Source organism: Sapajus apella, unplaced genomic scaffold (assembly GCF_009761245.1).
Source record: "Sapajus apella isolate SASKATOON/1434 unplaced genomic scaffold, GSC_monkey_1.0 scaffold230, whole genome shotgun sequence".
Taxonomy (NCBI): Eukaryota; Metazoa; Chordata; class Mammalia; order Primates; family Cebidae; genus Sapajus; species Sapajus apella.
Window position 1 is genome coordinate 357295 of NW_022437170.1, and position 25025 is coordinate 382319.

Consider the following 25025-nt stretch of genomic DNA (forward strand, 5'->3'; position numbering starts at 1 on the left):
ACGGGGTTTCACCATGTTGACCAGGATGGTCTCGATCTCTTGACCTCGTGATCCACCCGCCTCGGCCTCCCACAGTGCTGGGATTACAGGCTTGAGCCACCGCGCCCGGCCTGAAATGCATATTATAATGCAATGTTGGAAACAGATGCTTGGTGCTGCAAAGAAAAATCAGCACTGGAACAAAGAATCTCTCAGCAAGGCAATTTTACTTTCTGTAGAAAGGATGCTATCCATCAGCATCTTGCCATGAAAGCACACTGAACAAAGGAAAGGCAGAAATATTTATCCTTTATGCATCGGGTCCTCACTGCTGTGTCCTATTTCCAGTGGTTGGAGCTGGACCTCACAGTCTAAGCTAAACCTGATTGGTTGATAACTTAAAACTTTCCTGGCCGGGTGTGGTGGCTCAAGCCTGTAATCCCAGCACTTTGGGAGGCCGAGGCGGGTGGATCACGAGGTCAAGAGATCGAGACCATCCTGGTCAACATGGTGAAACCCCGTCTCTACTAAAAATACAAAAAATTAGCTGGGCATGGTGGTGTGTGCCTGTAATCCCAGCTACTCAGGAGGCTGAGGCAGGAGAATTGCCTGAACCCGGGAGGCGGAGGTTGCGGTGAGCCGAGATGGCGCCATTGCACTCCAGCCTGGGTAACATGAGTGAAACTCCGTCTCAAAAAAAAAAAAAAAAAAAAAAACTTTCCTGAATAGGTAAAGGTGATAGAGAACAAAAGGAAAAGAGGAAGTTGCTTGTGAAAGGACTTAGAAAAGTAACATTTTCAAATAAGGAAGGGGCATAGGCTTCGAGTTGGGATGTGCCTGTAAACATGTCCAGCACAAATATCTTTGTTAAAGCACAAGGTCATAGAATGTACTACATGCCTGTGAGCATGCCCAGCACAAATATCTTGGTTAAGGTACAAGGATATAGAATATACTTATTCCCTTATATTTAACAGCTACATAGGATAGGACTTAATGAAGAGTTACTAGCAAAAAGCAAGAAGGCTTTGAAGAAAGACTTTAAAAGAAACTATTATTTCTAACATTGATTATTATTCTTTAACAAGAAGGGAAACTTTGAAGAGGAACTTTTTACTTTCTATAAATGATTATTATGCAATGCATAAAAATGACATCAGGGAAAATGGGGTATCCTCAAGCAGCTATCCTTTGTGCTACAAGCAATCCAATTATACTTTTATTTTTAAATGTATAATTAAATTATTTTTGACTATGTCCTGTTGTGCTAGAAAATACTAGGTCTAGGTCTTATTCTTTCTGTATTTCTACCCATTAACCATTCCCATCCCCTCAGTCTCCCACTACCCTTCCCAGCTTCTGGTAACCATCTTTCTACTTTCTATCACCATGAGTTCAATTGTTTTAATTTTTTGAGACGGAGTTTCCCTCTTGTTACCCAGGCTGGAGTGCAAAGGTGCGATTTCGGCTCACCGCAACCTCGTCTCCTGGGTTCAAGCAATTCTCCTGCCTCAGCCTTCCGAGTAGCTGGGACTACAGGCACGCGCCACCATGCCCAGCTAATTTTTGTATTTTTAGTAGAGACGGGGTTTCACCATGTTGACCAGGATGGTTTCGATCTCTTGACCTCATGATCCACCCGCCTCGGCCTCCCAAAGTGCTGGGATTACAGGCGTGAGCCACCGCGCCCGGCCCAATTGTTTTAATTTTTGGTGCCCACAAATAAGTGAGAATATATGAAGTTTGTCTTTCTGTGCCTCCCTTATCTCACTTAATATAGTGATCTCCCTTATCTCACTTAATATAGTGATACTCCATTGTGTATATGTACCACATTTTCTTTATTTGTTAATCTGTTGATTGACACTTTGGTTTACTTCCAAATCTTGGCTATCGTGAATAGTGCTGCAATAAACATGGGGGTGCAGATAGCTCTTTGACATACTGATTTTCTTTCTTTTGGGTATATACCTAGGAGTGGGATTTCTAGATTATATGGTAGCTCTATTTTTATTTATTTTTTATTTTTTTTTTTAAAAAGAGTCTCACTCTGTTGCCCAGGCTGGAGTGCAGTGTCATGATCACGGCCCACCATTACCTCTGCCTCCCGGGTTCAAGCAGTTCTCCTGCCTCAGCCTCCTGAGACGGTACGACTACAGGTGCGTGCCACCATGCCCAGCTAATATTTGTATTTTTAGTAGAGACGGGGTTTCACCATACTGCCAGGCTGGTCTCTAACTCCTGACTTCATGATCCACCCAACTCGGCCTCCCAAAGTGCTGGGATTACAGGTGTAAGCCACTGAGCCTGGCTCTATTTTTTATTTTTTTGAGGACCTCTAAACTGTTCTCCATAATTGTGGCACTAATGTACAATCCCACCGAGAGTGTACAGGGGTTCCCTTTTCTCCATACCCTCACCAGCATTTATTATTGCTTGTCGTTTGGATAAAAGTCCTTTTACTGGAGTAAGAAATCGCACTGCAGTTTTGATTTGCATTTCTCTGATGATCAATGGTGTTCAGTGCCTTTTCATATACCTGTTTGCCATTTGTATGTCTTCTTTTGAGAAATGTCCATTCAGATGTTTGGCACTTTTTTCTTTCTTTCTTTTTTTTTTGAGACAGGGTTTCACTCTTGTCATCCAGGCTGGAGTGCAATGGTGCAATCTCGGTTCACTGCAACCGCCGCCACACGGGCTCAAGCAATTCTGCTGCCTTAGCCTCCCAAGAAGCTGAAACTACACATGCAGGCCACGTATGCGGCTAATTTTGATATGTTTTGTAGAGACGAGGTTTTGCCATGTTGCCCAGGCTGGTCTCCAGCTCCTGGACTCAAGCGATCCACCCACATCAGCCTTCCAAAGTGCTGGTATAGACGTGAGCCACCATGCCTGGCCATTTTGCACATTTTTTAAATCTCAAAAGGCCAATCTACAATAGCGGTATTATTTGTGGGACTAATTGGGGAGGTTGTATATCTTGTGACCAATCTACACCTTAGCAGAGTTCAGGCTCCTCTCCTCCCTCGAGCCTGGTGGTCTCTCATAGGTTTTACAAAGACAGTTGAGTTTTGGAAAAGGGCTATCATTTAAACTATAATCTAAATGTCTTCCAAAGTTAGCTTGGCCTAAGCCCAGGAGTAACTAAGGCAACTTGAAAACCAAAGGCGCGCGCGGTCGGGGGTTTGGTTGGATTAAGACCTCCCCCTTTGCTGTAATTTTCTCACGGATAGACTTTTTCGCAAAGGCAGTTTCATTATTGGTGTGGTTCTATTTATCTACCTTTAACATCTATAGTTTCTCCTTTATGAAGTTGGAGAACTGATGTTCAAAACTGTTACAAAACCTTATGAATTGCAGCTGTTAGCTTTACAAAGCGTCCTTTTTTGCTGTGCCTTCTGGTCTGAACCCACCTCGTTTGATATCAAGACCTCAGCACACCTGCGTCTCTGCTGGCGTCGGGCTCTGAGTCAGTTCTACAGGGCCTGGGAAACTGGGAGTCCGAGCTCTGCGGGTGGTACTGAACCTGGTGCAGCCGGGGGAGGGTGGACCCGGTGCCGCTGGCAGAGCCCCCTCCCAGCCCTCGGTTCTCGTCAGGCTGTGCCCACTCTAGATCCGCGGTAACGGCAAGCCAGCTGCTGAACAGGGACGCCTTCTCAGAGGATTGTGGGAGACGTAGTTTTTCCGGCGCCGTCGCGTCCTGGCTCCTCGAGGTATGACGCACTTCCGCATGCGCCGCACTCCCGGCCTTAGTCGCGTGCGCCAGTGCAGGGCTGCTTCCGGCTCAGACTCAGTGGACCGGAGTCTGGCCAGCAGGTGTAACTGCGTGTGTCTGTGGCCGCCGAGGCGCGGAGCTAAGCGGCTTGGATTAACGTGGGCAGACCCGGGACTTGACCAGCTCAACACCACCGTCGATCGGGGGCGTGGACGGAGCCAGGACAGACTCCTGCTCTTCTGAATCAGGGCCGCGCCGCGGCGCAAATCCATCGGCGCGACTCCTGGTACCCAAACCCGGAGGCCGTCTGGCCACGCGCCGTGCGTGTTGGGCGAGAGCTGAGGAGCCGGCGTCCCTGCGAGCGACTCGGCCCCTGGACGGTCAGGTGTCGGGGGCCCGGGGTCCGCAGCTGTCTGCGGGCGGACGCATCCCTCGAGGTCTCTTGCAGCGCACGGACGTGGGCGTGGGGATGGCCACCAGTTTCCGGGTAGCTCCGTGGTGGGTAAGTAGAGACTTTCAGTGTTTGAAGGCGACTGGACACCAAGGGTGGCCACGTTCATTTCTTCAGGGTTCCTCCGGGAACTGAGCTCACCCCCTCACCCAAGCTGTGGTCCTCCAGAAACGTGCCTCGTGGTATTCTGTGACGGGCAAGTTACACTGTACTTCGCTGCCAGCTGCGGGCCCTGAAGTCTGAGGAGCCGCCATCATTTCATGTTTTCTACATAAAGTTGTCTTATGCAGACCCTTAGAACTTCGTTGGAAAAATTATCTTCCTCCTTTTTCGTTTGGCCAAATGCTTGTTTATGGAGTGTTTTGTGTGCTGGACTCCAGGGCTGGTGCTGGCAATGGAGAGATAAATTATGTATGTTCTGGCCGGATGCGGTGGCTCACACCAGTAATCCCAGCACTTCGGGAGGCCGAGGTGGGCGGATCACGAGGTCAGGAGTTCGAGACCAGTCTCGCCAACATAGTGAAACCCGTCTCTGCTAAAAACACAAAAAGTTAGCCGGGTGTGGTGATGTGCACCTGTAATCCAAGCTACTCGGTAGGCTGAGGCAGGAGAATTGCGTGAACTCGGGAGGCGGAGGTTGCAGTGAGCCGGGATCGCGCCTTTGCACTCCCGCCTGGGCGACAGTGCGAGATTCCGTCTCAAAAAAAAAAAAATTATGTATGTTCCTAATTTTAGAGGAGCCTTGGTTTGATGGGAAGGATAGTCTAGTGAACCACGGACACAATTATATGTGAATGAGTAGGGAGAAGAGGCTAGGAACGAAGCTCCAGGGTCCAAGAGGTAAGGGGCGGGCCAGTGGATCATCTGGACTTTATGAATGATTGATGGAGTGAACCGTAGGGGAGATGTAATTTACAAGTGATTTGATTGAGCAGTCTCTTGCACTCGGTGAGTGGTGGTGACGACGTTGCCCCGGAGACTAGCAATGCTGTTAGAAGAGGAACCTGGGAAAGACTTTGGCAGGTGTTGAATATCCAGTGCTTGTATTTTAGCCTGTGACTCACATGGGAGGTCTAAACTGGAAATATATAAAGATACCTTATTATATTCGTGGAAGCTCAGAGTGTGACCAGCTAGAACCCTTAAGAGGACCCAGGTGAGTACTCAGGTTAATGAAAGGAAAGGACAGCCGGTGAAGAAAGGCTGTTGTGCTAAAGAAACGAGAGAAAGTTAGAAGTGGATTTTTTCCCCTTTGAGTTTGTTCCTTTGTCAGAGATCAGTTGACTATATTTATATGGGTCTATTTCTGGGCTCTCTGTTTAGTGCCATTGATCTATTTGTTCTTTCACAAATACAACACTGCCACACTGTCTTGATTTTTGTAGCTTTATAAGAATTCTTTTTTTTTTTTTTTTTGAGACGGAGTCTTGCTCTGTCACCCAGGCTGAGATGGAGTGCACTAGCACCATCTCGGCTCACTGCAACCTCCGCCTCCCGGTTCAAGCGATTCTCCAATCTCAGCCACCCGAGTAGCTGGGATCACAGCCACATGCCACCCTGTCTAGCTAATTTTTGTATATTTTGTAGCAATGGGGTTTTGCCATGTTGCCCAGGCTGGTCTCTATAATGTCTTTTGGTTTTTTTTTTTTTTTTCAAGGCAGAGTCTCATTCTGTTACCCAGGTTGGAGTGCAGTGTAACAGTCGCAGCTCGCTGCAGCCTCAAAGTCCTGGCCTCAAGGGATCCTCCCACCTCAACCTCCTGAGTAGCTGGGATTACAGACACGTGCCACTACATCTGGCTAATTAAAAAAATTTTTTTGTACAGACAGAGTCTCACTATGTTGCCCTGACTGGTCTCCATCTCTTGGCCTCAAGCACTTCTCCCTGCTTGACCTCCGAAAGCATTGTTGGGATTACAAGCATGAACCGCCATGCCCAGCCAATAAGTCTTGAAGTCAGGTTAATTCCCCCAACTTTATCCTTCTGCTTCAGTATCCTGTTAGCTAATCTAAGTCTTTTGTCTGTCTAAACTTTGTAATCACTTCATCAACATCTACAAAATTTGCTGGGATTCTAATTGATATTGCATTGAATCTGTAGATCAAGTTGGGAAGAGCTGAAGTCTTGAATATTGAGTCTTTCTGTCTGTGAACTTGTCATATCTCACTATCTAGTTCTTAGTTGTCATTCAGCAGTGTTTGGTAGTTTTTCTTATATAGATTTTATTTAGTATCATCAGATATTTTATTAGACTTATACCTAAGTATTTCATTTTTGTGGGTGCTACTGTAAAGGGTATTGTGTTTTTTATTTCAAATTCAGCTTACGCCTGTGTACAGGAAAGGGATTGACTTTTGTATATTAACTTTGTATCCTGCAACCCTGGTATAATCACTTAGTTTCAGGAGATTACAGGTGTGAGCCAAGTGTTGAGGAAGATCTTTATGCCTAATTTATATGGTATATCTTTCTCCATTTATTTCCTTTTTTTGTGTGAAGATAGAGTCTCGCTTTGTTGCCCAGGCTGGAGTGCAGTGGTGCAATCATGGCTCACTGCAGCCTTGACCTCCTGGGCTCAAGTGATCCTCCCAAGTAACAGGGACTTACAAGTGCATGCCACCACACTAAGCTAATTTTTAAATTTTTTGTTGAGACAGTGTCTTACCATGTTGCCCAGGCTGCTCTTGAACTTCTGGGCTGAAGTAACCCTCCCACTTTGGCCTTCCAAAGTGCTGGGATTGCAGACATGGGCCACTGTGCCCAGCCCTTCTGTGGTTTTAATTGAGCATTTCGTATTATTCCATTTTTCTCTCCTTTGTTAGCATATTAGTTATTTTTGTTGTTGGTGTTGTTTTTTTGTGGTTGACCTAGAGGTTGCATTATACATTTACAGTTAATCCAAGCCCAGTTTCAAATAACACTTCTGCTTCACAGGTAGTAATTTTTAATAATTAAATAATATTTCTTCCTCCCTTCAGGAGGAGTATATTCCTAATAACATTGCTGATATTCATTTCACTTATATGTAAGAATACATACCATACATAATTGAATACATTGTTACTATTGCTTTTTTTTTTTTTTTTTTTTTGAGATGAAGTCTTGGTCTGTTGCCCAGGCTAGAATGCAGTGGTGTGATCTCAGCTAACTGCAACCTCCACCTCTTGGGTTTAAGCGATTCTCCTGCCTCAGCCTCCTGAGTAGCTGGGACTATAGGTGTGCGCCACCAATCCTGGCTAATTTTTGTATTTTTAGTAGAGACAGGGTTTCACTATGTTGGCCAGCTGGTCTCAAACTCCTGACCTCAGGTAATCTGCCTGCCTTGGCCTCCCAAAGTGCTGAGATTACAGGGGTGAGCCACCATGCCCAGCCACTATTATTATTTTGAACAGACTAGGTCAACTAGGAATAAGAAAATTATCTGGGCATGGTGGGTGATGCCTTTAATCCCTGCACTTTGGGAGACTGAGGGCAGTAGGCTCACCAGCAGCCAGGAGTTTGAGACCAGCCTGGGCAACATAGAGACCTTGCCTCTACAAAAAACAAACAAACAAACAAAAAAGCTAGGTATGGTAGTGTGCACCTGTAGCCCCAGCTACTTGGGAGGCTGCGGTGGGAGAATCACTTGAGCCTAAGAGTTTGAGGCTGCTGTGCCAGTGTGCGCCAGCTTGGGCAACAGAATGAGACTGTCTCAAGAAAAAAAGATAAGAAAAAAGTTTTGATCTTACTTTCACTTATTCTTTCTTTGATGTTCTCAATTTTGTAAATATATATCTGTGGCCTGACATGGTGGGTCATGCCTGTAATCCCAGGACTTTGGGAGGTTGAGGCGGGTGGATCACTTGATGTCAGGAAAAGACCATCCTGGCCAACATGGCGAAACCCGTCTCTACTACATATACAAAAATTAGCCAGGTGTGGTGCTGCACGCCTGTAGTCCTAACTACTTGGGAGGCTGAGGTATGAGAATCGCTTGAACGTGGGAGGCAGAGGTCTCAGTGAGCCAAGATTGTGCCACTGTACTCCAGCCTGGGCGACAGAGCAAGACCCTGTCTAAAAAAAAAAAAAAAAAGTATATCTGTGATTCTGACCTGTATTTTCCTTTTCTGCCTAGCCAAGGCAGGTTTACTTGCAATAGCAATAAATTCTCTTAGTTTTTGTTTGAGAATGTCTTTCTTTACTTTTGAAGGATAAATTTGCAGGGTATAGAATTCTGTTGTGATGGATTTTTTTTGTGATCTGCCCACCTCAGCCTCCCAAAGTGTTGGGATTACAGGCGTGAGCCACTGCGCCCGGCCTGCCTATCTATTCTTGCATGCTGTCTACTTGATTCACTAGAGCCCAGAGCATATCAATCATGGTGGTTTTAAGTTTTGTCTGACACCCCAACATCCCTGTCATGTCTGGTTCTGATGCTTGCCCTGTCTGTGTTTTTTTGCCTTTTAGTATTTCCTTGTCCCTTTTCGTTGATAGCTGGACGTGATGTACGGAGTAAAAAGAATTACTTTTCCTAGTACTTTACTAATGTGGTGGTAAGACGTCAGGAAAGGGTAAGCATTCTGTAGGCCTATGAGTAGGTCTGTCTTTTTGTGAACTTTTCCCCTGGAGCCTGAACCTCACAAGTATTTCCCAGGCCACCTCCACTGCATCCCTTAGATGGCACAGTTTGGATAGGCGAGGGTGGATTTGGTATATCTTTCTTCCCTCAGGTTAGTTAGGCTGTGACAAAACCCCAGTATATTAGGCTCCGGGAACCTGGTTGAGCTCCTGAAAGTAAATCTCAGCAAACCTTGGGACCTCATCTCCCCCCGTTCCCACCATGACTGGGTTCCCCTGGACTTTTTAACTTCAGGCATGTGCACACCTAGCCCCTAGCAATTTATCAATTGCAGTTCAGGTATTTCTGTCCTGACACTGTTTATCACAGAGGCTTGTGCTCTGGTGAGTACTGGGTATCTGCCTGTCTCTAATTTTGGGGACTGTGGTTTGCCCTGTGTCTTCACTTCTCTTTCAGATCTAAGAAGACTTGTTGATTTTTCAGTTTGTTAAGTTTTTACTTGTTGTTAAGACAGAGTGGCTACTTCTAAGCTCTTTACATATCGAACTGCAACTACTAATTTTTGATGATACATTTGTTATTTTCCTACATTCTCTTAGAACACAATTCAGTCTCTTACAACCACCCACCCATCCCAATCCCCTCTTTCTCCTTGGAGGTAATTGGTTCAATATATGTTCTTCTAGTTCTTTCCCCATACCTTTTTAATGCAGATGTTTGTATCCTTAAAATGTTTGTGTTGGCTTATTTTTGTGAAGTTGTATGATATTCTGTTGTATGAGCATTTCATAATTTATCTGTTGTCATCAGCATGAGTGTTTAGGTGGTTTTCAGTTACTAGCTATTTTGGATAACACTACTATGAACATTTTTGTATGTTTCTTTTGGTAGACATCAGCTGTCATTTCTGTTAGGCATATACCAGGATCTTTCAGCCTCAGCACTGTTGACATTTTGGACTGAATAATTCTTCATTGTGGAGGGACGTCCTGGGCACTGTGGGATGATGAGCAGCACTCCTGGCTTTATCTGTGTAGGTACCCATAGCACTGCCCCGCTGTGACAGCCGTAAATGGCTCCAGACACTGTCAGATGTCCCCTGGGGGGGCAAAATCTCCCACCCACCCATGAGAACCACTGGGCATATACTTACGAGTGACATTGTTGAGTCACTGTATACATACATTTAAATTTAGTACATAGTCTCAGTTTTCAAAAGTGGTGAAATGACTTCATATTCCCAGTGTCAGGAATGGAGAGTTACATTTACCCTACATCCTTTTTTATTTTCATGAAAAAGAGGTTTTCCATTTTTCAAAAAATTGTACCACGGTAGTTGATGCAGGTGTGTTGTGTAGGCTTTTGCAGCATTGCCCTCACCATGTACTCATTGGACAGTAGCACAATCCCATGAGAAGGATGGTTGGCTCTACATCTTTGTATTGGCATTACAATACTGACAAACTTGTATTGGCCATTCTCCTGGTGATGCTCATTTCAGGTATCCATTGTTTATTTTTTTTTCTTTTTTTTTTTTTTGGAGACGGAGTTTTGCTCTTGTTACCCAGGCTGGAGTGCAATGGCGCGATCTCGGCTCACCGCAACCTCCGCCTCCTGGGTTCAGGCAATTCTCCTGCCTCAGCCTCCTGAGTAGCTGGGATTACAGGCACGCGCCACCATGCCCAGCTAATTTTTTGTAGTTTTAGTAGAGACGGGGTTTCACCATGTTGACCAGGATGGTCTCGATCTCTTGACCTCATGATCCACCCGCCTCGGCCTCCCAAAGTGCTGGGATTACAGGCTTGAGCCACCGCGCCCGGCCCAGTTGTTTATTTCTAAATGTCTCCTTTTTTTTTTTTTTTTTTAAATTAACTTTCAGTTTTTCTTTTATTCCCTTTATTCAACCTCTCTGTATTTTAAATATTTATATAGTTATGTATTATGATATTTGCAATATTACTTGTTTGCCAACATTATCTGGATCATCAGTGCATCTGTATCAATTATCTGCTTATTCCTTTTGTCAGTCATATTTTCTTGCCTCATGTCTCAAAGTTTTTAATTTTTTGCTGACATTGTTTTAAAAGGAATAAACACAGAGACTGAAGTTTACTGTTGTGTGTCTGTGTGTGGTTTGTTTTTTTTTTTTTTTGATGGAGTCTTGCTCTGTTGCCCAGGCTGGAGTTTGGTGGCGTGATCTTGGCTCACTGCAACCTCTGCCTCCTGGGTTCAAGTGATTGTCCTGTCTCAGCCTCCTGAAAAGCTGGGATTACAGGGCCTGCCACCACACTCAGCTAATTTTTGTATTTTTAGTAGAGACAGGATTTCACCCTATTGGTCAGCCTGGTCTCGAACTCCTGACCTCAGGTGATCCATCCACCTCGGCCTCCCAAAGTGCTGGGATTACAGGTGTGAGCCATGGCGCCCAGCCTTACTGTTGTTTTATATCAGAGGATGTTCTCCCTTTCTCTGTCATGCAGTAGGAGAATGGCTGGTCACCTCAATCTAAACAGGAATTGAGCTGTTTGGGGGCTGAGTTGCTGCTTTAGACTCCATCACCTGGGGCTTCGGGTTTCTGGATGAAGTATTTATTGCAGGCTCCTCCCTACTGGTACTTTGTGTCTGGAGCACCGTAAGGCTGTGGGAGACTCATCCTGCCATTCCAGACCAGCCCGCAGCTTTTGGCACTGACCAGGGCTCAACAGATGTCTCATGGGGAAAGCTCACTGTCCATGGGGGCTCATCAAAACCTTCACTGGTTTCTGTTTCCCTTAGAATGGTCTTCCATCTGGGCTGAGCCCTTCCTTCACTGTTCTTGAGCTGAGCAAATGGCCCAGGGAAGTAATAACCAGCCATTTAAACTCACCTGAGAGGAGCTCTTTTCTCTCTGCAATTTTAGTTTATTTAGTCCTCCTTGCTCCCACAGGTCTCTGGTTTTTTAAAAAGATAAGAGTATGGGCCGGGCGCGGTGGCTCACGCCTGTAATCCCAGCACTTTGGGAGGCCGAGGCGGGTGGATCACGAGGTCAAGAGATCGAGACCATCCTGGTCAACATGGTGAAACCCCGTCTCTACTAAAAATACAAAAAATCAGCTGGGCATGGTGGCACATGCCTGTAATCCCAGCTACTCAGGAGGCTGAGGCAGGAGAATTGCCTGAACCCAGGAGGCAGAGGTTGCGGTGAGCCGAGATCGCGCCATTGCACTCCAGCCTGGGTAACAAGAGTGAAACTCCGTCTCAAAAAAAAAAAAAAAAAAAGATAAGAGTATGTAAAATTTTCTACTTGTAGCAGTAGTAGTTCAAGCATATGATTTTATTTTACTTAATGAGAGTTATAATTATTAGACGAAATAAAATGAAAATTTTTTCTGGCATTTTGATTGAGAATTTATCAAATTTATAAATTGTGGAAAATTAATATCTTCACCATATAATTCTATTCATCATAAACATGGTATATTGCTTCAGTCTCTTCTGTACTTATATATTTTATCATGTATATTTTTGTTAGGTTTTTCTGCATTTTAAAGCTTTTTATTCCTAAGTACTTTCTAGATTTGTTATTATGATCATACAGGCATTTTCTTATTATATTTTCTAGTTGGTTATTGCTAATGTAACAAAATGCTATTCCTCATTGATTTGTTTAAAACTGCTACCCTGTTGATTTTTCATACTGATTCTCATGGTTTCTTGTTTTGTTTTGTTTTGTTTTTTTCCTTAGAAAGAAACATTTAATAGGGACTTACCAACAGAAGCCATGTCTGTGTCTTGGGCTGCGGCAAGACAAGATGGTGGATCCCTGCACCATTCCCCCCAGGCCCAGGGCTTATATACCATAGGGGGGGTGGTTCAGAAGGGATGTGTAGGACAATTGAAGTACTGTAACATCAAGGTCGTTTGACCTGACGTTGTGGTAAGTACCTGCTCTTACACAAGGAACAACAGATAAACTGGAAATCTTAGAGGCCCTCCCAGACGGATTAATCAGAAGCCCACATGGTAGATTAGCTTCTAAGGTGACCTTGCTTTGGCCTTCACACTTCACCTCCCAGTCCAGCTTTTATATCTATGCGCCCTCCTCTGAAACTTTAGGGAGGATGCTTGACATTGCGTAGCTTTAGCAGCAGTGCATTGGCAATGGGAGACAGATCAGGCTCAGGAGGATTCCAAATTAAGGAGATTCACAGGCTGTTGAGTCATGTCTAGTCTTCCGAGTACTATGACTTTGGTTTTCTCAGAAGTAAAACAATGACAGGTACATAATATTAATTATTTGAATAGTAAAAATATAATACACTCAAGGATTACAATCGAGAGAACGTTTGATTGTGCCTGAACAACAACAAAGAATCCATTTCGTTAAGGGGCCGACTAAAAGTACCCTGAAGCAAATGAAAACCTGGTTCCTCTTTAGGGACTTCTTGTAGCCAGGAAATAATTCAGAATTAGCCCAAATTGTAGGCAGATAATAAAAACTCAGAACAGTGGTCAGGGTTAGAATCTAAGTTTTTCTCTCTCCAGTTTCCCTACTTCTACCAAGAATAAATCATAGTAGGACCAATTGAATGGCAAAATTTTGGTCTCATTATACTTGGGCTGGTTATTTGCATAAAGTATAGCAAGTATAGTGACCAGCCATGTAAGCTCCTTTTAAGTTGACTTTGCTGAACCTTTTTTTTTTTTTCTTTTTTGAGATGTACTCTCGCTCTGTTGCCCAGGCTGGAGTGCAGTGGCCTGATCTCAGCTCACTGTGACCTCTACCTCCCAGGTTCAAGACATTCACTTGCTTAGCCTCTCGAGTAGCTGGGATTACAGGTGTGCACCACAACACCTGGCTAATTTTTTTATTTTAAGTAGAGATGGGGTTTCACCATGTTGGTCAGGCTGGTCTGGAATTCCTGACCTCGTGATCTGGCTGCCTTGGCCTCTCAAAGTGTTGGGATTATAGGCGTGAGCCACCATGCGCAGCCTTGCTGGAACTTTTTAAAGGAATTTTGGATTTGACTTTTTATTGTATTTATTTATTTATTTAGAGACCGAGTCTCACTCTGTCGTCCAGGCTGGAGTGCAATGGTGTGATCTTGGCTCACTACAACCTCTACCTCATGGGTTCAAGCAATTCTCCTGCCTCAGCCTCCTGAGTAGCTGGGATTACAAGCGTGTGTTACCCGGCTAATTTTTTGTATTTTTAATAGAGATGGGGTTTGACCATGTTGACCAGGCTGGTCTCAAACTCCAGACCTCAGGTGGTCTTCCTGCCTCGGCCTCCCAAAGTGCTGGGATTACAGGCATGAGCCAGCACGCCAGGCCTGGATTTGACATTTTAAAAGCTTAGAAGGCCAAAAGCTAAGCCGAGGATTTGCCACTTGACTGTACTTGTAACGCTTGTATGAATTCCTATCTTATTTGATATCCAAAAATACTTAAAAGTTCATGAGCCTTCTAGAAAGTGACATTCTTTACTTACCACAGGTCTGGAGCATGTAAGGTGGACATGGTACCAGGTCAGTCTTTTCAAGGGGCTTTTTATCAGTTCTATAAAGCCAACCGAAATTTCTCAGAACAGTCTGGTTATATCTGAAAATATGCCATTCCATTTGAAGCCTTGATAAGATAACCAGTCTCTCCAGTTGTATCCTTTTACAAAAGAAAACAGATTTTTACTGAACTTATGCAAATAACTGTTGCCATAAAATCAGAATACTCACAAATAGTTTCCAAATTTTGGAAAAATCAGGTAGAGAGAAAGGTAAATTTCGCTCACAAAAACATACTTTACCCAGTTGCTCTAAGCTATAAATAACTCAGAAAGATTTTCTTGACTCTTCTTTAATCAGAGCAGCAGGCTTCCAAACAAGATATCATTTGTTCACCTTGGAACTGCCGCAGTTCACAAATCAAGCAGCTCTTTGTCAGTCAGGTGAGAGCTGTTTACTGGGAACTGTAGAATCCAACAGCTGTTTACACAGTTCCAGAGTCAGTGGAACGGAAGCCGTGTCTGTGTCTCAGGCAGCTGCAAGACAAGATGGTGGATCTCCACCAGTTCTCATTTTATCTCTGCTGGTTGTCTTAGTTTTATAATTAGACAACCAGATATTTACAAATAATGACAATAGTTTTTCTTCCTTGTTGAGTGCCTATTACTGGCACTTTGCTCCTAGTTTGGCAGGTCCTCTAGGACAGGGCTGGCTAGTGGCATTGATTTCAGCATCCTTGTCTTCTGTTTTTAAAGGGAATGGTTTTAATGGTTCACACAAAATATGATATTTTCTATAGGTATAGGGAAGAAACACTTTATAGTGTAAAGGAAATTCCTTTTACTTTTAGTTTGCTTTAAATTCTGATTTTTGAAAGTGTTGAATTTTTTTTTTTTTTTTTTTTTTGAAGGGGAGCCTTGCTCTTGTTGCCCAGGCTGGAGTGCAGTGGTATGATCTCGGCTACTGCAGCCTCCACCTCCTGGGTTCAAGCGATTCTCCTGCCTTAGTCTCCTGCTACCATGCCCAGCTAATTTCTTTTTATTTAGTAGAGATGGGGTTTCACCATGTTGGTCAGACTGGTCTCGATCTCCTGGCCTCAAATGATCCGCCCGCCTTGGTCTCCCAAAGTGCTGGGATTACAGGCATAAGCGACTGCACCCAGCCAAAAGTGTTGAGTTTTATCATGTTCCTTTTGTCATGTTTATTGAGATCATTGGGTATTCTCCACTAAGGTGCTAATGTGACTTATTTTATTACTTTTTGTTTTTGAAAAATGTGGACTATCCTTTAATTCATTGGATAAACTCTTGGTCTGGTTTGCTAGGTATGTATGCACATAGACACGCTCTGTATATATGTACAGAATTAGTTTTCCTTTACTAATATTTTTAAGTATTTTAATCAATGTTAATCATAAATGCGGTTAGACTACAGCTTGTGCTGTCCTTATTTTGTGTGTAGCGTTGTGCAACTTTCATGATGCATTGTACGGCTTTACATCAGACGATATATACTGGGAACTTTCCGTTCCTTGGGTGGTGTTAGAACTTTTAATAGTGTGGGACTGTTGCCTTTTTGGGAAGAGTGTGCCTTTTCAGTTTTTTAAATGATCATCGGCTAGTCTATTTTTCCCAATTTTTTTTTTTTTTTTTTTGAGATGGGGTCTCACTCTGTCATCCAGGCTGGAGTGCAGTGGCGTGATCTCTGCTCATTGCAACCTCCGCATCCCAGGCTCAAGCAGTCCTCCCACATCAGCCTCTCGATTAGCTGGGACTACAGGTGTGTGCCAGCATTCCCGGCTAACTTTTATATTTTTTTATAGAGATGGGTTTTCAGCATGTTGCCCAGGCTGGTCTTGAAGTCTTGGACTCAAGTGATCCACCCATTTCTGCTTCCCAGAGTACTGGGATTACAGGCATGAGCCACCATGTCGTGGCCTGGTTTTCCTAATTCTTGCTGGGCTAATTTTTGGTTACTTTTATTTTCATAGAAAAATTTCCATTTTGTCTAAGTTTTCCAATTGATTGAAGCAAAGTTGTAAATACAGTCAGTTCTACTATTTTGTTTGCTTTGACAACATGAATTTTTTTCCACACTATTGTTATTTTAAGGAACAATGTGAGCTTTCTGTCTGATTTCTTTCTGATTTCTGTCTCTTTCCACCACTACGTAATAACTTTGGTCATGTTTATATGTTTGTCAACCATTTAGCATGTATGAAACTGCTACTGTTTTTATCAGGTTCTAGGTTTTCTTTTTGTGTGTTGCTGGAATTTTGTATTTACCCCATTTTTCCCATAAGCCCGTGGTTCTTTATGCAACTTTGTATGGTGTGATTTTTTTTGCAGCATATATGTCCCATTACAGTAGAACTGTTTATCATAATCTCTTGTGAAATTTCAAATCTCTTAGAGTTTTGGACTGCTTCCTGGTCACAGAATTTTCTTTTGATCATGCCAAGTCAATTCAAAATTTTAACAGTTATTTTATATTTAATTTAATTTATTAATTTATTTATTTATTTTGAGATGGAGTCTTTCTTGCTCTGTCGCCCAGGCTGGAGTGCAGTGGCACGATCTCAGTTACTGCAACCTCCGCCTCCTGGGTCCAAGCGATTCTCCTGCCTCAGCCTCTCGAGTAGTAGGTTCTACAGGTGTGTGCTTCCATACCTGGCTGATTTTTGTGTTTTTAGTAGGACGGGGTTTTGCCATGTTGGCCAGGCTGGTCTTGAGCTCCGGACTGCAGGTGATCCACCCGCCTCGGCCTCTCAAAGTGCTGGGATTACAGGCATGAACCACCTCGCCCAGACTATTTGTATTCTTACCAAGCTTAAAGAAATAGTATAAGACTTTAAATAAAATAGGCAGGAAACCTCCTGCCCACCTGCTGTGTGCTCTGCACCTTTCCTTTTCCATCCTGTGTCCCCAGAAGCAGCCGCTTTGGGCTGCGTTTCCTTCTCTGGCGTCCATCCCAGCTTCTCATCTGGCCGCGTTGGCGTGACTTGTTTCATGTTTCTTCTCCCTCCATTTTGAAGTAACCAGCTTGATGAACGGCCTGAACTTGGTACAAGTTGTGGCTTCATTTTTCTCCACCACACCTCAGGCTTGCACCGTCAGCTCTTTCTTCCCTTGTGGTCATCGTAAGGAGAGCCCACGATGCTCTGGTCACGGCCTGTTTGTTGCTAACTCTCAGTTACTTTCGTATGGGAAAGTTCAGTCCACACTCCAGGCCTTTGTACCTCCCCCTCATTCTAGCCTGCGGAGGGGAGATGGAGGAGGCCTGTCTTTATTCCCACTTCATTTCCTTGTTGCCCTCTGGTGGGGGCTCCTTCTGGGTTGATAGGAAGATCAGTGATTAGAGGGAAGGACACAAAGGCTCCTGCGGTGTGATGGTCAGTACCCAGTGTTATGACAGGCATCTGTGGGGATCGTGGGACTTGGTTAGAGCCTCTGGCAGGATTTTGCTCGCAGTTCCATGATGTATGTGATTCTTTCTCTCACCGCTTGCAGACTTACCCAGAAGTCCACTCACCGCCTCTTCCCCTGGGATCTACCTCCTTGCAGGTAGTGCTGCTGAGGAGGAGCCTGCTAATGAGCTCAAGTCTCAAGTTCAGGAATCTTGGGGGTATTCCCTGGCCCCAGGGAAACAGTGCCCTGCCTGAGGTGAGCTGCTGAGCCCTCACTCCCCAGCTGCCTTTTAAAGTCCCCCTGTAGTCTCTGCCTTCGAATTTTTCAGAGGAAAGCAGTTATGGATCCTTGTTTACTTAAATTCTTAAGCACATGTCAGTTCCTTCTGAAAATTTCCCAGAATTAGCCTTGGCCGATGGGCTCTTGCAGACATCCACGTTGTGTATAGGGTGCTTATACAGTCCCCTTTTCCTGGAGCCCCTCCTGTTTGAGAGGATGGATACCCGCTTCCTTTTCTTACCACATGTTCTTAACAAGGTCACTTTGCTCCTTCAGTGACTCAGTTCTGTGGACTCTTTTCTAGCTGGGTCTCCGCCATCTTCAGTCATTCACTGAACAGTTATCCACTCTCGTTTCCTCCCCTTCTCATTCCCAGGCGTCTTCACCTCCATGATGGGGAAGTGCTTTAGCTTGCTTGGCCAGGTTGCTTGGTGTCCTCCTGGCCCCCTTCTCTCTCAGCATGCCATGCCATGTCTCCATCAGGTTGCGTTCTGGCTCTGTCCTCATGGATGCCCAGAATCTACCACTGCTTATCATCCCCATCGCTGTCACTTTGGCCCAAGCCACCTTCTTCCACCGGACTAACGCAGTTGTCCCTTACCTGGTCTCCCTGGTATCTCCTCTTCCACAGCCCCTCCCTCTTTCATGGCAGTCAGGATGATCTCGAAATGTGAGTCAGAGCCCTTTCAGTGGCTTCTCACAGCACTTTGGTTTCTGTCTAGATATCACCTCATCAGAGAGCTGCCCTGATCACCCTGTGTGTGTGAAACAGTACCTGCGCCTCCCTCTGTCCCATCACTCTGTCCCTTATCCCTTTTACCTGCTTGGATTTTTATTTTTTTTTAGATGGAGTCTTACTGTGTTGCCCAGGCTGGAGTGCAGTGGTGCGATCTCCGCTCACTGCAACCTCTGCCTCCTGGGTTCAAGCGATTCTCCGGCCTCAGCCTCCCAGGTAGCTGGGGTTACAGGCATGCACCAGCATGCCAGGCTAATTTTTGTATTTTTAGCAGAGACGGGGTTTCTCCATGTTGGCCAGGCTGGTCTCTAACTCCTGACCTCAGGTGATCTGCCACCTTGGCCTCCCAAAGTGCTGGGACTACAGGCTAAGCCACCACGCATAGCCTGGATTTTGTTAAGAGTACCTAGCACCACTGGCATGTTAAGTGCTGGTGTGTTGGCTGAGTATCACCCTCCCCGGAGGCGCTAAGTAGGTGGGACCTGGGAGCCTAATTCGTATACTGCTTTTAGCTGTTTTCAGTTCACACCTCATTCTTGTTTTGCAGGATGACTGCTCCCAAAGCTATTGAGGCTTCTGTGGGAGAGATGGTTTGCTGTGCGTCAGCTTACCTCTGGGAGAGTTTCGGCTCAGGGAAGTCAGTTACCAGATTTTTGGCTTCTGCTTGTTAAAAATTTATCAAAATATCATATTGGCTTCTATTTATGTGGTTCCCTTTTCTTTTAGAGGTCTGTTTGTGCATACTATATTTCTGTAATGTAGTTTAAATGGGTCTCAGAAGAGGATACTGATAATCATGTCTAAATCTCTCCATTCTCTCTGTTCCTACTTTCAAATCACCTTTAGTCTCCATCTCAACCTCCCTAATGGGCATAAATCTTACAGTGTTGTAGGTGTTTTGATTTTTTTTTTTTTTCCAGAAGTCATTAACAGTTGTAGGTGTTTTGATTTGTGAAATTAGATATTGTAGAAAAACCATCTAGCATAGAGGAATAGTGGCTGTTACTCTGCATAGCAGCTGAGTACTACTGAGCCTGGAGGAGCAGCAGGCTGCATGGAGGGGCCTGGGCATGAGGAGTCTTTGGCTGTAGTGAGACCCTCATGCTACTTGGGATACATAAGAAATGCCCTTAGTTTCAGTCCCTTGAGCTAAACTGTTATAAAAATGCAATGATTTTGTGCTAATTCTGTGAGTATCAGCTTTCATTTATTTAGCATTTACCTGATATGTTTTTTCATTTCTTTATTTTCTAATTTGTATTTTTTCTTTGGTGTATCTCATGAGTTTCACACTGTCTTAGTTATGTTTTCAGTATGTTTCTTCTAACAACATAGTGCTGTGTTTATCTAATGTATATATCTCGCGTGTTTTTCTTGCTTATGAGCTGTAATGAGTGATCACAGCATTTTGAATTATTGCTGCTATCATGTTGTGTGTTGTGCATTTTCCATGCCATCTTGTGCTTTCTAATTGACTTGGATTTGTTGAACTGAATATGTTCTTTCTCAGTGTGTTTTTCTTCTACTGTTTTGGAAGTCATTCTTACCTTCTTCCTTACTCCCTCCCTACATTTTTAGTGCTTGACTGCTTTTAGGTTGTTCACAGGCACACTGAGCTTTCCCCTTTAAACCAAAGTCTAAACAGTTGTATTTTCTCTTTTCCCAAATGAAAGATGTTTCTTTATACCTTCATTTTCTATGATTCTCATCTGTTTGCATCACATACATGCTTAAATCATAGCTGATTACAATTTTAGTTCTGATATGTTTGAAGCAGTATTTAGGTTTTTGTTCTGCTGATTTCAGTGCTCAGCATTGTATCCAGCTTCCCACTAAATCTGTGTCTTAATGTAGTTCCTATAGGATGTAATTTTTTTTTTTTTTTTTTTCTTGAGACGGAGTTTCGCTCTTGTTACCCAGGCTGGAGTGCAATGGCGCGATCTCGGCTCACCGCAACCTCCGCCTCCTGGGTTCAGGCAATTCTCCTGCCTCAGCCTCCTGAGTAGCTGGGATTACAGGCACGCGCCACCATGCCCAGCTAATTTTTTGTATTTTTAGTAGAGACGGGGTTTCACCATGTTGACCAGGATGGTCTCGATCTCTTAACCTCGTGATCCACCCGCCTCGGCCTCCCAAAGTGCTGGGATTACAGGCTTGAGCCACCGCGCCCGGCCAGGATGTAATTTTTTTTAATTTAAAACAATTGTTTAATTTTTTTTAGAGACAGAGTCCGGTTCTGTTGCCGAGTGTAAAGTGCAGTGGCACAATCATGGCTAACTACAGCCTCACACTTCTGTGCTCAAACAACCCTTCCACCTCAGCCTCCTGAGTAGCTGGGACTACAGGCATGCACCGCCATGCCCACAAATTTTTTGTTATTTGTAGAGATGTGGTCTAACTATGTAACCCAGGCTGGTCTCAAACTCCTGGCCTCAAGTGATCCTCCCACCGCAGCTTCCCAGAGTGCTGGGATTACAGGCGTAAGCTATCACACTCGATGAATATAAATTCTCCAGGTGCTTGTATATTTGAAAATGTCTCTTACTGTCCCTATTCTTGCCTTTTAGTTTGGCTGGTATAAGATTTCAGAATCGGCCGGGCGCGGTGGCTCACGCCTGTAATCCCAGCACTTTGGGAGGCCGAGGCGGGTGGATCATGAGGTCAATAGATCGAGACCATCCTGGTCAACATGGTGAAACCCCGTCTCTACTAAAACTACAAAAAATCAGCTGGGCATGGTGGCACATGCCTGTAATCCCAGCTACTCAGGAGGCTGAGGCAGGAGAATTGCCTGAACCCAGGAGGCGGAGGTTGCGGTGAGCCGAGATCTCGCCATTGCACTCCAGCCGGGTAACAAGAGTGAAACTCTGTCTCAAAAAAAAAAAAAAAAAGATTTCAGAATCAGCATTATTTTTTCTCAGTACTTTATTTCTCTCCCACTTCCAGGAAGCATTGCTTTTCCTTTCAGTTAGTGATCTGGTGTTCTCTTTATTCTTTATTTTCAGAAGTTTCATTACTATCTGCTTAAATTTGGACCTTTTATTTTTTGTTAACTTATCTTGCATTTCAATTGGTAGGTTTTTCTCATGTGAAATCTCATATTTGTCTTCACTCTACGAAAATTTTCAGGCCATATTTCTTCGAACATTGCCCTATTATTCCTCTTATTTATGTGAACCTACATTGGCAATTCTTCTATAAACCAGGAAAATCATTCCAGGTTTATTTTGTAGTCTAGCTCTTACTCGTTCACCCAGTATAGCCATCGCTATGGTTTGAATGTATCTTCCAAATTTCCTGTGTTGGAAATGTAATCCCTAAATTTATTTGTTGGTGGTATTTGGAGGCGGGACCTCTGGGAGGTATTTCGGATTAGATCAAGTCATCAGGGCAGGGCCCAGATGATGGGATTAGTGGTTTTATAAGGGTAGGAAGACCTGAGCTGGCATGCTCCCTGCCTCTCATCATGTCAGGCCCTCCACCAAGTTACGACACAGCAGGAAGGCCCTCAGCCAATGCCAGCACCATGCCCTTGGATTTCCTGGCCTCCAGAACCTTGACCTAAATGAACATTTTTCTTTATAAATTACCCAATTTTTGGTATTCTGTTTTAAAAATAGAAGACAAAGACAGCAATCTTTTCTGCTTCTGAAATCTTTGCAGTTACTTGAATTGACCAGGTTCTACCATGTGTTCTGTGTGATGCTTCCTCTTGGTACAGGGACTGCAAATTATGTCCCAATCTATTTTTTTTTTCTTTCTTTCATAATAAATTTGCCAGTTTTTCAGTTGGGCATATACAGAACAGACTATATTTCTGAATTTCCCTGCTGTTCCCTCCCAGCCCCCACTCTTTGCTGTTCCTTAGAATGCTGATGTGATGACTAGAGCCATCTCAGACTGGATTACCCTGGAAGTGGAAGCCATGTCAGGTGGAGCAGGAGATGGGAGCCCCCGACCAATTGCCTTCAGACTCCTACAAGTAGAAGGAGAAACTCTCTTGTTTGTCCCCCTGTTGTTCTCAGTTGAACCCTGTTCCAAATACCTCCTGAATTGCCCTTTCCACCCCAACTTCTTGAACACATCATGAATCTTCTAAGACTACTTGAGTGTCTGTCTTCATTTCTGTGCACGATGTACCCTGGATATGCTTTTACGAAGGACTCAGAACACCTTATTTTCTTTGCATGTATAAATGTTCATTTCCATCCACATGATAGAAAGCTTCTCGAAGACAGAACTGGATTTTATTCATCCTGAAATCTTCAGGACCCAAAAGAGAACTGGCAGATAGAAGCGCCTTGATTGACTTTTAATTCTCTCACAAGGTAAATGCTGGACCAGGCACAGGAGATAGTCTGTAGAGGAACATTGATCCTTTCCCAGTTCCTCTGCATCTTTTCCATGTCACCTGATGTAATTGCGTCTAATTGAATGGGATGTGTATTATTTCAGGGATTGTTGTCGTTCAAGGATATATCTGTGGAGTTCACCTGGGATGAGTGGCAGCTACTGGATTCCACACAGAAGTACCTGTACAGAGAGGTGGTACTGGAAAACTACCATAACCTGATCTCGGTGGGTGAGTACTGCTGCTCTGCTCAACTTAGATAGTGAGTCATAAACTGCCATCCTTTTTCGTTGTTGTTGACCTACTCTGGGGCCTCTGAAGTGCTTGATGATTATGAACTTGAACTTCAGAGGTGAAATGTCCTTAGTCCCTGTTTGGCCCTCACTTTCTAGCCGTAGTCTTTCCCCAAGTGAGACGAGCAGTTTGGCTCTGTAGCTCCTGCTTCCTCGGTCCTGTCCCTGACCCTGGTCCACAACCTTTGTGATTTCCCATCAACAGGGTATCATGGTGCCAAGCCTGACTTAATCTTCAAGTTGGAACAAGGAGAAGATCCGTGGATAGTAAATGCCAAAATTTCCAGGGAGAGCTGTCCAGGTGGGTGAGTGAGAACGAGGAAGGTGGGAGGTGTGGGAGTGAACTGATGCGTCCCTGAGGAGTGGGCATTTGCAGGGTTGTCTACAAAAATGCTTCTGGAAGTCCTTGAACTAATGGGGCTGACTCAGGATGAAGCCATGAGCTCCTCAGATAAGGAAATCACCATCACTCTTCATATATTTTGGTTTTTCTTCCCCTTCATTGTTGAGAGGGAGGCGTATCCCCTCCTTCCCATGGTCATGGGTGTCATTGGGGAATCAAGACCTTCAGGGGATTTCTTTTTCCTCTTACTTGGTGTGGCTCATGGCCCTCTATTTCTTTTCTTTTATTTCATCTTTAGTCTTCCGCAGTTGGATCCCCTAGAGTTTACTCACAGTCTTAAGAAACCCTGGTGTCTCCTGTGTCTTTGAGTGATTTTGCATACCTTATGCTTCCCTTTTGTGTTGTCCAAAGGCGCATTTTTTCCAAGTTTGGCTATCGTCTCCTATGCTGTAGCTGTCGACAGGCTCTTCCATTCTGAAGCATTTTTTCCAAGTTTGGCTATCCTCTCCTATGCTGTAGCTGTCGACAGACTCTTCCATTCTGAAGCATTTTTTCCAAGTTTGGCTGTCCTCTCCTATGCTGTAGCTGTCGACAGACTCTTCCATTCTGAAGCATTTTTTCCAAGTTTGGCTGTCGTCTCCTATGCTGTAGCTGTCGACAGGCTCTTCCATTCTGAAGCATTTTTTCCAAGTTTGGCTATCGTCTCCTATGCTGTAGCTGTCGACAGGCTCTTCCATTCTGAAGCATTTTTTCCAAGTTTGGCTGTCCTCTCCTATGCTGTAGCTGTCGACAGGCTCTTCCATTCTGAAGCATTTTTTCCAAGTTTGGCTGTCCTCTCCTATGCTGTAGCTGTCGACAGACTCTTCCATTCTGAAGGTTTAAGCTTTGCCCCCAGAGTCCGTCTTTCTTTTTGGCACTTGAGTCCTGGGTTTTACATGCTGAGGGGAGAGCTCCCCCACGCTTTCCCAGGCTTTACTTCCAGTATCGGAAGTGGGGATTTCCTTCTAAAATTACCATTCTTCCTCAGAAGAAATGGCCAGAGTCCTTCGTTTTCTTCTACAAGTTTCTTTCTTAGTGTTTCCATCTCTGAGGAGCAGGGCCACCTTTCTGGTCAAGCTCTTGGTTCCTCCCCTTCTCTGCGCCACATCCAGTCCCTCAGCAGATCCTCTTAGTTCTCTCTCCCATGTTCTCCCAATTTCCTCAGCTCCAGACACTTGTTAGGCCATTCTTGCATTGCTATAAAGAAATACCTGTGACTAAGTAATGTATAAGAAAAGAGGTTTAATTGCCTCACAGTTCTGTGTGGTGCAAGGAAGTACAGCAGCATTTGCTTCTGGGGAGGCCTCAGGTAGCTTCCAGTCATAGTGGAAGGCAAAGGGGGAGCAGTCACGTCACACGTGAAAGCAGGAGCGAGAGGGAGGCGGTGGGGGGGG

General features: G+C 44.4%; 2 protein-coding genes and 1 pseudogene across 3 annotated transcripts in view; 1 reads left to right on the forward strand and 2 right to left on the reverse strand.

Moving 5' to 3' along the window:
* The window catches only part of LOC116544787, a 6653-nt gene extending 2516 nt beyond the window's left edge, over nucleotides 1-4137 (reverse strand). The window contains exon 1 of the mRNA XM_032271390.1: nucleotides 3393-4137. Coding sequence (XP_032127281.1) covers nucleotides 3589-3966 — 378 coding nt within the window. The 5' untranslated portion in view covers nucleotides 3967-4137 and the 3' untranslated portion in view covers nucleotides 3393-3588. The remainder of the gene's footprint in view (nucleotides 1-3392) is intronic.
* The window catches only part of ZNF26 (zinc finger protein 26), a 25806-nt gene continuing 4485 nt past the window's right edge, over nucleotides 3705-25025 (forward strand). Inside the window, exons 1-3 of one of the 2 annotated variants that reach the window (XM_032271389.1) lie at nucleotides 3705-4196; nucleotides 23061-23187; nucleotides 23455-23550. In XM_032271389.1, the coding sequence (XP_032127280.1) occupies nucleotides 4164-4196; nucleotides 23061-23187; nucleotides 23455-23550 (256 nt within the window). In that variant the 5' untranslated portion in view covers nucleotides 3705-4163. Of the gene's footprint in view, nucleotides 4197-16927; nucleotides 17846-23060; nucleotides 23188-23454; nucleotides 23551-25025 lie in introns of those variants that run through there. The other variant, XM_032271388.1, reaches the window with a different exon arrangement.
* On the reverse strand, nucleotides 10015-10127 carry LOC116544788 (annotated as a pseudogene).